Below are 13,090 nucleotides of genomic sequence, written 5' to 3'. Positions count from 1 at the left end.
GCTGATTCTGAGAATTTAGAATTTTAGGAGGAACCTTAGTAGTGGGGGTCATGAGATGGCAGCAGAACTTAAATTTCTTGCAACTTAGCACATGTTTACAAAGTTAGGGATCAATCATCATGCTGCCATTAGTCGAAATGGAAAATCGCCCTGAGGATGGAGAAAGAGCCGTACCATGACCACATATTCACAAATGATGCTCATCAGCACGAAAGCAATTGTTAGCAAAGTGTAGGCCCCACCTACGAGGTTTTTAAGTTTTGACATGCCATTCCAATTATCGGAAATAGCAAAGATAATCATATTGTTTTTGCTGAAACGGCATTTTACACAAACCTAGTATGGATACAACCATAAAAATCAGAAAATAAAATATCCTTAAATGCTATAGGTACATAAGCCTCCGAAGACCAAAGAAGCCTTCCCGAATGATCCGTCATATATGAGGCCACTCAGTTCGCCATGCCATTCGTCTTCCGATAAACATGCCTCACTACAAAGACTGAACAACCACCCACAAGACACCAGATGTCCTGAATCAGAGGTTTTGACGCCACAACACTAGCCTGCCCCTGGATCCAGCTAATTACTGTTGCAGAGTCGCCCTTCAACATACTGGCATCAGTCCTCCAAGAACTCCGCACGTAGCTGAGGCCAGCCCAAGCAGCCCTCAGCTCTGCAATAGGAACAGAACAAATGAAAAACTAACACTCGCCCGCAGCAACCAATCTAAAATTAGGGCCCTTAATGATGAAGCCAGCACCACCCCCTTCCACCCTCCAACACACCAGTCGAAGTTCACCTTGAGAAAGCTCGGAGGTGAGGGGTCCCAGGTGATAAACACCAAATAAGACACTACAGAAGCAAATGTAGAGTCTTAGGTGCCCCGACCTATCAAAGAAACTCCTGAATGGTCAAGGTGGAAAATTTTGGTAACTTGTGCCCGCCCTCTCTCCAAAACTAGCCTCGGAGATAGGCTACTCTCTCCAAAGGTCCAAGCATTCTTTGCTAGCCAAACGTAGAACACAACATCAGCTGCTGAAGAAGCACTCGATCTATACTGAGGCCCTCTCAATTGGCTACTCGAGTACAGAAGGAATGAGGCCCCCGGGGTCAATGAAAAAAGCACCTCTTGAGGGATGTCAGACAGTCTTCAGACCCGCAATGCTCTCACACGAAGAGGATATGATCCACTGTTTCCTCCACCTTGCAACAAGGGCAGGTCGATGGAATGCTCACCCGCTGTCTCTTCAGTGTAGATCTTGTCGACAGACATCTCTAAGAGACCTTCCAAAGGAACAAAGCAACCCTTGGATGGACTCCTATTCTCCAAACCCAGACACAGTCACAACTCTGACGCTACTCTTTTCTGAAGAGACCGTAAAGATCCCTTACTCAGACTCTTGGGCTGTAGAAGGATCTCCACACTTGCACATCTGGGGTCCTAAACTCCGAGACTGCAACAGAAAGCACTCTCTCCGCAAGCTGCTTCCCAAAAAGATGACTGATCTGACTGGTATCCCAACCTCTCCCCCCAAGGTTGAGGAGATCACAGCCCCGTATACTATCTCCCATCTCAGTACTGATTGTGGTCGACTAGAGACTCAGAGGAAGGTCGTCCAACCCCGCGTCACCTAAACAATCACACTCCGTCCATTCCCAATCAGCCACCTCGTGTTGGCCATCACCAATACTACATAAACAAATTATCTCCCTCCAAGTGAACGAGCATCTCCGACCACTACTAATTTTCCTCCTAGGGGTCCAATTGTTGCACTTGGCCCACATCATGACACTCCATAGGCTGTTCGGCTCAAGCACGAATCTAACGGCATGTCTAGCGATCACCGCTTTCCTCCTCATTACAAGTGATTGATAGATCATGCCCCACACCATGAGGTGCACACCATGCCCATCTTAATAGGAGCCCCAAAGGAAGCTCCTCATCAGCTTCTCGATCTTTCGAAGCATGGTTTTCAGCACGATGGAGATAATCACATCTTTAAAGTTTGACTTCTGCAAAGAACTTGTTAAACCCTGGGTACTTGGTTTATCAGAGTAAAAAAGTTTATATATTACTATCGAGTGCTTGCTCGGATAGTATTATCTCTTACCCTGGGGATAGAGTATAAGAATTCGATTACGAGCAGCACCGGTCTTCATTTTAACTATTAATTTGATTAACATGGTTTCTGTTTCGCAAGTTTTGACGTGGTTTCCACAGGGGCCTAGGCTCCGATCGAGGTGAATGCGGGTAGCGGGTGAGAATTAGCCCCTCTTGTATTTATTATTAATGGAAAAAGAGACTTAATATAATATAGGATGGATGTAACATCCAAAATAAAAAGCAAGAAGTTCTTGTGGGACCTTATGGCTTCCAGCTCTCAAAGCCTATGTCCTTGAGAGTTGCCAGGCAATCATTGGGTCGAAATTAGCCTTCATATGCCATCAGGTGTCGTGCTTCGCCACCTCGAGCCGCGCCTAAATGTTCTTATCACAGCTTTCTTGCCTTCCCAGATTCAGAAAGGCATGCATGCAAGCAAGCAGCATGTCAAGGGTAGTTTGGTGCATGATCAGAACTGATACAAGGATATACACACAGCTGCATATCGAAGGTATGATATATAGGATGCATGATGATGCTACTTCGGCTGAACATGACCCTTTGATTTCATCCAATGTTAGAAAAGTAAGCTAACTACCCCCATATATTAATAAGGGCCAAGAAAAAAAAGCAAAAAAAAGAGAGAAGGATAGATGAAAGAGGCAATGAGCTTTGACCCAACTATATAAATCAAAACGCACTGGATGGTGATTCCAAAGCAAAAGTTTTGGAAGACATTGACGTTAATACGTAAATTCCTTAAAGCAAGCAAGAATATAATCTAAGAACGTACTGCGTGAAATCATATAAAACAAAAGGTTGGAATTTTTCAATCATAACAAAATAATATATAAGCAGCTATATTTGTTCAGTTAGCACTAGTGGATATAAAAATATAGAGAGAAGTCTTATGCCACGCAATAAAAACATTACATAGAGAGGGAACGCAATGGGGCGTCACTACCAGTTTTTGGGATGCTTTTGAACATTTTTAATCACATTAATCCATAACCATAATGAGTAGGAGGGTAGGTGCATTGTCTTTTCATCTTTTGCTTTATTCTATTAACTAAGTGGGGAAGTAAGTTGCTGCAAATTTATAGGATTACAAGATTCGATGTGTAAACCTTTGGTGCGTTCTTTTTGTTTTCAATCTCATTAAATGTCAAAAATAAATGGAGAAATTTGCCAATGCTATGGTTCATGTTTAATCTCTTCGAGGGATGGCAATGGATTAGGGCTGGTTGGGAGCAGGTTAGGTCAAATTAAGACAACGATATGCAAAATCTTGACTATATCCAACCTAACTTAAAATTGAGTCGATACTCTTCTAATGATACCCATCCATGGGTTAACCCCTCATAGTTGATCATTTAACTAGTAATATAGCCTAATAATAAAGCTCAATTCTTGACTCTTTCAGAGTCATCTATCTAACCTAGATCATACAACTCTTAGAAACTAATTTTCAATATAAATTAAGTAGCCAATATTAAGATTAGACTGTCCACTCACAAAATTTTCATCAGTATTACGATTCAACTCAACCTAAACTTCTGGGTGAAAACTTTGACCTATACCCTATCCGTCTAAAATTTGAGTAAAAAGAAAAAAAAAAGGGTCAATACTTGGAAAAACTCTAATTCAAACCTGACCCAGAAAAAGGTTGGTAAGATTTTTGGGCTGGGCCGGATTTGCACCATCCTACGAGTAAAATTATTACTAGATCCCAATTTTAAAATATATTATATTTTAGTCCTGCCTTTCGTATGGTAACCTCATAATTTTTCTCGGGGTTATTATTATGTAAATTTTTTCTCGTTAGTCCGAATATACGAATAATTATATTTTCGTCCCCCTTCCACCTCCCTCAGAGTCAGAGTCCTCTCTCTCACACACACAGATGGTTAAAATCTCTTCAAAACGAAGCCGAGGCAACCTCTTATGGAGAACTAATCTCGGAGCCTCTTCCGAACTCTTAGCACCTCCTTCCTCATTTTTTTTGAAAAATAATTTCACAATTTTTCCTCATTTTTTTTCTTTTTTGAATGGTTGCAGATGGTTGGGATGTGAGATGTTGTATTGGAATGCTTGGAGAGAGTAGCAGTAGGATAGTTGCTGAAATAATTGTAAATACTTTATATGTTATATTGGAAATATTGTTTGATAAGATATTTCCAATTTCATGAACAAACAAACAGGTAAACTACAGTTGCAGCTTCCAGTCACAGGTAAACAAACATTGTAAACAAGCCAAACATTGAATTTGTGACTCCAAATCCAATACTTCCATGCCCATACAACCCCAATGACAGGTTAGTGTGAGTTGCAGGTATCCAAACACTACCTTACCAAAATCCAGTGAGAAGCCATTTCCCAGACTGGGTCCAGCTCCTCAACTCTAACCTGTAACTGGAAACAAAAGTTGGAAGTCAAATCCTCCACTTAAATTGGAGTTCTTAAACAAAAATTAGTGACCATGTAATGGTCTACAAGTTAGAATCTTAGGTCCACGTATTTGCTACCATAACAATGTAGAAGTATAAAATAACATTATAACCATCAAAGAACCCATAAGATTGGATTGGAGTACTGTACACAGAGGAATGGAATTCTAGCTTTCGGTATTGGTGCAGAATATCACCTAAAATAGCCCTGCGACAACCTAAATCAGGATGGTAAACTAAGCACAGAGAGAGCCTCAACTTTGACAACAGTCAATGCTTACAAGCTGTTCTTCACTACGACAGGAAGGGAATAATTTTAATATGGTAATGGAACATTCTTCCATTGCACAAATATCCTTTCACAAAGCAATCAGAACCAAATGAAGGATGGCAGGCCTTTCGATCATTATAAAGATGAGAAAATTTTCAGCATTCAATGAATACATATTTGGAACTGAAAAGGTCCAACTTAACAGCAGCAGCAGCAGCATTACAAACACCGATCGCAATCTGTAGAGGAAAAAAAATCACTGGCATCCTGAAACCGTTTAGAAACTTTACACCTTCCCTCGATCCAATAAATCAGCACCAGCTCAGAATAATCAACTAAAAGAAGTCGAATTCAAGATAGTTGTCCGAGCCTTTGGCAGCTGTGACCTTCTGGCTTGTCGATGCCACAGGACCTGGGTGCCGTTCAATCTCGATGGGTTTTGGGATCTCTGGAGGGCTTGTGCAACGTATCAAGGCCCAGTTCACGCCCTCGAAGAATGGATGCTGCTTTATCTCTGTGGCACCACGCTTGAAAGCGAGCCGGTGCTGTGGCTCCTTCACGAGCAGTCCTCTTACGAGATCCCTTGCAGAGAAGCTCACAAATGGGGTCTCAGGGAACCGCAGGGGCTGACCGACTACATTAAACAGAGTAGCCCGGTTACCTAATCCCTTGAAAGGGGTTTTCCCAAACAGAAGCTCATATAAGAATATACCAAAGGTCCACCAGTCCACAGCACTCCCATGACCGTCACCCTTGATGATCTCAGGGGCCAAGTATTCATGTGTACCAACAAATGACATGGACCTGGCATCTGTGGGCTCTGCGACGAGCTCAGGCAATGGGCTGACTTGGTGTCCTGTGTCAAGCTTTGGTTTCTGCTCCTTCTTGGACTTGGAGGAGAAGAGGCGAGGGGAGAAGCATGTGGTGGGGGCCATGCAGGAAGGCTGGATGCAGGATGGCTCGACACAAGCTGGCTGGACACAGTAGATGGGATTGTTCCTAAGGAAAGCTTCGGAGTCAGGGTTGGAGGACTTGATGAGTGTGGGGCTAACGGCACAACGGAGTGAAAGGTCAAAGTCAGAGAGCATGATGTGGCCATCTTCTCGGACAAGGACGTTTTCTGGCTTGAGGTCACGATAGATGATGCCGAGCATGTGTAGGTATTCCAAGGCAAGGAGGACTTCCGCTACATAAAACCTGCATACGCACAAAGTAACAATGACTGTGAATCTGATAAAAATGAGCATGTTCCACAGATCTCCAAATAAAGAGAAATTTGTTGATGTTTTTTTGACTACTAAATGCCATTTGACATCATGAAGAAATGGGGCATAATAGTTTTCTAGGTCTCAATTGTATTAAAGCACATGAATGGTTTCAAAATTACTCAAATAGCAGTGAGAGTTGCATCTTGTAAAAAAAATAATAGATGGACTGTCTAATGCTTAATCCTGCCTTGTGGAAGATGCTTGCCAGCTTTCATGCGAGCATGCCCAACCATCCCATAAAACACATGGATAGAACAAAATCTTTGTAGTAAAGAATATAAATATTCTTATATTTATATTTATCGTCTCACAGGCAATAAATATAAATAAATATTCTTATATAAATATAAATATAAATATTTATAAGAATATAAATATTTTTATATTTATATTTATTGTCTCAGGGGACGGGCAATAAAGGTTGATTTTAGAGTTAACCTTAAAGAATGGTACTTCATTGCAGGAGATGTTTAGTTTTGAGTTAATCACAGTTTTAGACCTGTATCTCTAGTATGAAGACTATGAGAAATAAGGATTGGCAAGCATCCTCAAAAGATGAGAAAGATTTCAGCGAACTTCAGGTTCTTCAGAAGGATGTGTTCTGTGTTTTTTTTTCCTTTTCTTTCCTCACTCCATCTAGTTAGAGCATTAGACCAATCGCCTATCCAGAGACGAAAAAGACTTTAGAAAAGATCTTATATTTTAGTCATGCTGGAGAATACTTTTTCCAAGCATTCTACATTACCTTTCAACCAATACAAACAGCAAAATCATCTCCAGTCAGAGCATTTATAGAAATGTCGTATGCATAATTTGTCCAAAAAATTGTTTATTCCTTTATTTTCTAATACTATTTGCCACAGGTGTGTGAAAGGATTCCAAGTATGTTGCCATTTTTGGATGTAAATGGCAAGGCAAGCATCATTGTGTCCAAGTCCCAACCATGAAATAAAGAATGTTAGTTGCAGCAATTTTTACAGTTAGGAAACAGCACATTACTAGTGAGCATATCCATGACTGCAAAGACCCAAAGCAACCACACCAGTATGCAACTAATTCCATAAGTTATGCTTGCATGTTGCATAAAAGCTGATGATCACCACCAGTCAACTCAGGTGAGACTGGTAGTAGGTCTACCAGTCTCACCTGAGTTTTTCTTGTAAATAACACACAAATATCATTGTTCACCAGTGACCAGCATAAAGACTCCATCACCATATGGAAACATACTCCTGGCATCAGTTCCAATCTCATTGTCTTTCATGTGGGGAAAAAAAAATTGTAATAAGACTCCATAGAAGGATCAGAATGCCCCAACACCAAATGCAAATCCCAGCTACCTCCTCCAGTAAATAAGCCTCCTTTTGCAAAGAAGGAAAAAAGCAATCAAATTTGCTCTCTAAGAGATCCATTCTTCACTTTGGGCTCCAAATCACCTTGTCTACCACAACATGATAATGCTCTAGAGCAAAAGTATCAACCAGCCTTCAACCTAATAGGTATAGTCAAAAAGACTACTTCACAAGAGCTACTTGTTCATAATTTTATAAATTCTACCTCAACTTATCTTCACCACAAGCAATTTCCGACACTGATTTTTCTACCTCACACGAGATAAAAAAAATAAAAAATAAAAAAAAGGCACTGAATTTTTTAATATTTTCCGTTTCTCAATCCCAACCTCAATTTTTGCCCATATGATGCTTTTCTAGAAGTAGTTCTTCTAAAATCTAGACCTCAAAAATTATGCAAAATCAAACTATTTTCTTTAGAATTCCCATCCAGAATCATTTTTCTTCTCTCTCCTGGATTGTTTTATTGGTATAATTTTACTGATTTTGAAGTAACATTTTTTCCACGAATTTAGTAGCAGTGTAGCACCAAACATGTCGTCGTTTGTAAATAGCACAGGAAGGATCACTCCACCCATGGATATGCAAGCTTTTCTCCATGCCAATTTTGACAAACAGAATCAGTATACCTAGAAAGGTACTCTCATTTTTCATCTGAAGTAATATCTCCTGAAACTTTCAATGGCCAGCAACAAAAGTCCATTATGCAAAATAAATGCTCTCACAAAAAAATTCAGTCCTTCACTTCAACAAAGAATACAAATTGCCAAATGACAAGTGCCCGCACCCCCATCCTTTTTCTCTTGGCAGGGATTAGTGCCCCTTTTATCATATATGAAAAGAGTCAGACTGGATTATGAATCCACGGTTTCACCCTGCCAAGCTAAAATTCACTAAGTTTCTCTTACAGTCAAGATCCTTCTATCAACCACCTTTTCCACTGCTTACCATCAAGAAAGACAATTTGTCTCAGATGTCTCAACCATTCGAATAAAGTTTTAGCCTCCATCATCAATCATCATCCAAAAGTGATGCTTGCCCACTTTCAAAACTTTAATCCCTTTTAAGTGTCTTGTAGTCCTTTTGTATTTAACATAATGATTTCAGCATTAGACACAATGAATTACTATTTAAGAGGAATCGTAGAACTCACTTTGCTAGAATGGCCAAACAATTGATGAATAATGTCATTCAACAGATGGTTATCATGGAAATGGAAAATAGCTTCTGATAATTAAAAATGCCACTGTAACAGCTATGTGATATACATTCAATGCTACCAGGACTCAGGGCCTTTGTTGGTGCATGTGTGTGTCTCAGTTTCAGATCCATCAATGTTTTATGATTTTTCTTCTTAAATACCCATATCCAAGTGTCAAACCAGTAAGCGTCAGGTTTGGGTGCTTAATGCTAAAAAAAAGTGTCTAGGTAAGTAGGTAACATAGTCTATAATGGGATATGGGGCGTAATTAAACTAATTGTTTTCAAACACGCTCCCTAGCCTTTCCAACCAAAAGCTCCGAGCTGCCTTCTAAAAGGAAAAGCACTTAAAAATTCCCTCCTCAACTCAAGTTATAAAGTGCTCACCATTTACTGAAACAACTAATTCCATAACAATTATCAATGCACAATATCAAACACTTTAATTGCCAATTTCCGTCTTACCTTGAATTTGAAAGGCCATGCATGAATTACCAAAGTAAAGTGCTGAGAATTTTAGTTTTCAAGCTTTACAGATTGTTATTTCATTAAAAAGAGTTTAAAAATCCTTAATTTTGACAACGGGACACTATGTAAATAATCTACAGCGCTCATATGCATGCTTTAAAAAAACCCTCTTGAAAGAAAAGAACATTGGAAGTTACTTAAGCAGTATATAACTAGCCCTTGCAAATACTCCCTAATGAAAAAAAATTTATATGGTGAAACATTAACTAACCAGCTGAAAGCCAAAGACAATAAGCATACTTAGCAAGCATCGAAGTAACTGTCCTCTAAACAGATGCAAATATATTATCATAAGATATGGGTTCCTACTTGGCAGCTTGTTCTGGAAAATACTTTCCAGGTTGCCTCTGCCGAAGCGTGTGCAGATCTCCTCCTGGGCAGAACTCCATGACCAAACATGAGAATTTATCAGTCTCAATGTGCGCATATAATGTTGGTAGAAATGGATGATCCAAGCATTGCAATATCTCCCTTTCAGTCTGAGCTCTAAGCAGCTTTTTACGACTTGCAAGAGATCCCTTGTCCATAACCTTCACTGCGAAATAACATTTAGTCCCGCTCAATTCCGACAAATACACACTACCAATATCACCACAACCTAATCTCTTAAGTAGCCTGAAATGGGTCAAACCAATAACACCATCTCTAGTCCGGATGGCCTGAATTGCTTCCCATCTTGAATCATTTGCTTTGTGAGGCTTGTTTACTCTGCTGCTTAACCTACTAGAAATGCTTTCATCACTCACATCACTGCTTGTACTGGCCCTGCACATGCTACTCTTTCCGCTTTCAATTAAATCTGCACGATCACTTATCTTAGCACTTCCACTAGTCTTTGTGAGACTGCTGGTGCCATCACTAACCTTAGCAGAAGCTGAGCTATCCTTTATACTACTCTGCTCAGAATTTTTCTTCTCTTGATCTCCACTGCCTTCCAAGCCTGCAGTTCCATTTAATTGAAGCAGCTCCACAGGGTCACCTTGTTGGGTAGGTTCCTTCAGACTCAAATTAGCAGGCTCGGAAGACTTGGTAATATTTGCAGGAACCTTTTTAGTTATCAAGTCAGTAGACCCCTCATGGCGCTGATTGAATTTTGGGTCTGTTAGAACCACTGTAGCTGTATGCTTTGGTGTGCTCGTCAGCACAGATTTTTGCAATATTCTTGGTGTGGTAGGCTCTGACTTGCTTGGCTTAGAAATTTCCAAAGGGGAAGGCTTCCAGGAAGCAGGTTTCTCTACATGATTACCAGTTGTTTTGTGCTGCCGTTGGGAGCAGCTCTTAGGTGTAGTCTTTGAATCCATTTATCAGACCACTGATGATGGAAACTATTAGACCACGACAACCCAAAACTTGTTCTATTCTCTTGAATGGATGCTACACCAAGCCACCTCATTGAATGCATAAAATGCCTCTTCCCCCCATCACCACTGTATATTCTCAAAGGGTATCTGCCAGAAAAAAAAGAAAAAAAAACATAAAAACATCACAACCATGAAAGCAAGCAAACCATAGGGCATATGACAGAATAACGGATAGCATATCCTCAAGGAAAGACGACAATAATTATAGTAGCTTCAGATCCATGATAATTGAAAAAGGAATTCTATCCAGAAGAGAAAAAAGAATCATGAACCAGGTAGGCATTTTTTATCTGAAACCATTAAAACTGGAACGGGGAAATCCATTGGACTTATAAGTCTAGGGATCTAGATTATAAAACCCATCAAGAAAGCACAACCACAAACGATTCGAAGATCACACATCTCCTGATACAGCAATAAAAGATTTTTTTTTTTCCAGTACAAAGCTTCAACAAACCAAAATCCGCTAATTAAAACAAGAACATTTAAAAAGAGAAAATCACAAGCTCCAGTGCAACATCAGCATATCGATCATATCATTAAAGAGAATCCACTGAAAAACCAATCCAATAAAAGGTGAAATCTTTCTCCCGAAGAGAGAAATTTGAACAAAATCACACCCAGAGAGGCGTGATTCTCGTAAGTTATAAACAAAACGCAGCAGGGGAGGGGTTATCTATTCCTTCATCAAGTTCTTTTTCCCGAAACCCAAAATAAAAATATTGGAGCTTTACGAAAAAATCACCGACAATCAAGAGCCGGTGATCGCACCAACCACATCAAAATCCAATCTTTATAGAATGAAAAACAATAAATTCCAAAATCCAATCAGCAAAGTGCTGCTGCCGCAAAAAAAAAAGGACGACGGGAAGAGCAGATGCCCAAAACCCTAGGAGGAGACCGAACGATACCTTGTTACCCAAAGATCGCAGCTTTAGGGTTTAGCAGAGGAGAGAGAGTTCAGCCTGCAGGCCTCTTCAGTTTCCACGAAAGAGAGAGAGAGAGAGAGAGAGAGAGAGGGGAAAGAGGGAAAAAGCTTAAGAAAAGGTAAGAAAGTGGGAGCGGTGCGCGTATGGGCAGTCAAGGAAAGAGGCGGACCAAGGTTGATCCCCCTTCAATTGTTTTCTAAATTAACCATCTTTATTTGCCCTCTTTTCTTTTTTGTTCTCGACCCAAAACCCAAGCTCCTAAGGAAGGAGAAATTATACCCTACATCGTCGTCCACCGTATGGCCATGCAAGCTACATTCTTACAAATTCCATTATCATGCATTATTATAAAAATAAATAGTCATAATTTGCTGCATGCACGACCATATAGTGCATACAATGTAAGGTATAATTTCTCTCCTCATTTGTTCTAATGTCTCTTAAATATAAAAAACTATATCCTACACTATGTACACTAATACAGCAGTGCACCACGCCGACCACTTCGTCTCCTTCATATGGGCTAATTATCAAAACAAGATTAGACTCGTAGAAAGAAGATGAAGCGGTTGATATGGTACACGGTCATATGGTGCATGCGGGATAGGGTATAAATTGCCCTCAAATCTACACCCTAATGCCCTAATAATAACTTCCCCATATGGTGCATGCAATGTAGGGTGTAATTTTTTCCATAAAAAGTCCCTTCCAACACCAATGTTCTAATATCTCTTAAATATAAAAAATATATTCTACATCATATACACCAATATAGTGGTACACCACGCTGATCACTTCGTCTTTTTCGTATGGGCCAAGTACCAAAGCAGGATTAGACTTATAGAAAGAAGATGAAGTAATCGGTATGGTACACGATCATATGGTGCATGTAGGATAGGATATAAATTGCCCTCAAATCTGCATCTCAATCCCCCCAATAATAACTTCCCCATATGGTCTTCCTAACTCGTTTCATCATTTTATCCAAATCACCTTTAGTTCATTTGTCATTTGTCAAAATGACAAGCACGTCCTCCTCTTTATCTTTTGGTAGCGGAGTTACGTGAAACATCTTCTCGACGCTTTCCTTTTAAAGAAAGAATGAGCACAAAAAGAGATGTGGGACCACCAGGACATGATGTTTCTTTCCAAAATGAGAATGTTATTCAGATTTCTTGGGACAAGGGATTTCATAATAGCACTTTCCATGGTTTAGCAGAGGATTGCCCGGAAAGCCACAGCATAGAGATATTCCACCCTCCGTCTCACCAAACCCTCATCCTTCTTTCGCCTACTAGTCTCAAGGCAATCATTTAAAATATTTATCATGCTTCACATCATCATATAAGATGGATAAAAGATAACCATGAGGTTAAAAAACTAATCAGCAATCCCATATCATCATGTCATGGCAATTGTTTTTGGCCATTTTAGCCGGCATTTGTAGCAATCGTAGGCAGAGTTCCATTTATTCATTTTTGATACTGTAATTGTAAACATTATTCTAAATATAACAGGTGTAGGAAATAAAATAAAATTAAAGATAATTAGATTCCGGATTAACAATAGCCATATTAGTCATATATAAGATAATTATAACAACCAGAGTGACAGCGTATGTATGACCATC

At 39.8% G+C, this 13,090-nt stretch overlaps 1 protein-coding gene across 1 annotated transcript; it reads right to left on the bottom strand.

The window, feature by feature from the left end:
• Positions 1–4,924: 4,924 nt before the first annotated feature.
• On the bottom strand, positions 4,925–12,413 carry LOC103702383 (serine/threonine-protein kinase D6PKL2). The gene is made up of 3 exons (XM_008784800.6): positions 11,443–12,413; positions 9,480–10,618; positions 4,925–6,019 (listed from the first exon to the last, which is right to left on the bottom strand). The coding sequence occupies exons 2-3, from the start codon at positions 10,469–10,471 to the stop codon at positions 5,158–5,160; spliced, it is 1,854 nt and encodes a 617-aa protein (XP_008783022.3). The 5' UTR covers positions 10,472–10,618; positions 11,443–12,413; the 3' UTR covers positions 4,925–5,157.
• Positions 12,414–13,090: the final 677 nt, after the last annotated feature.

This window comes from Phoenix dactylifera, chromosome 11 (assembly GCF_051530095.1).
Source record: "Phoenix dactylifera cultivar Ajwa chromosome 11, Ajwa_hap1_PhDact_Kaust_v1.1, whole genome shotgun sequence".
Classification (NCBI taxonomy): Eukaryota; Viridiplantae; Streptophyta; class Magnoliopsida; order Arecales; family Arecaceae; genus Phoenix; species Phoenix dactylifera.
Note: the sequence above shows the minus strand (reverse complement) of the source record. Positions and strands in the feature narration are given on the sequence as shown.

Coding starts and splice junctions, on each gene's coding strand:
- LOC103702383 (XM_008784800.6), bottom strand. CDS start 10,471: ATGGATTCAAAGACTACACCTAAGAGCTGCTCCCAACGGCAGCACAAA. Junction 6,020..9,479: donor TTTCCAGAACAAGCTGCCAA/GTAGGAACCCAT, acceptor GTGCGTATGCAG/GTTTTATGTAGCGGAAGTCC.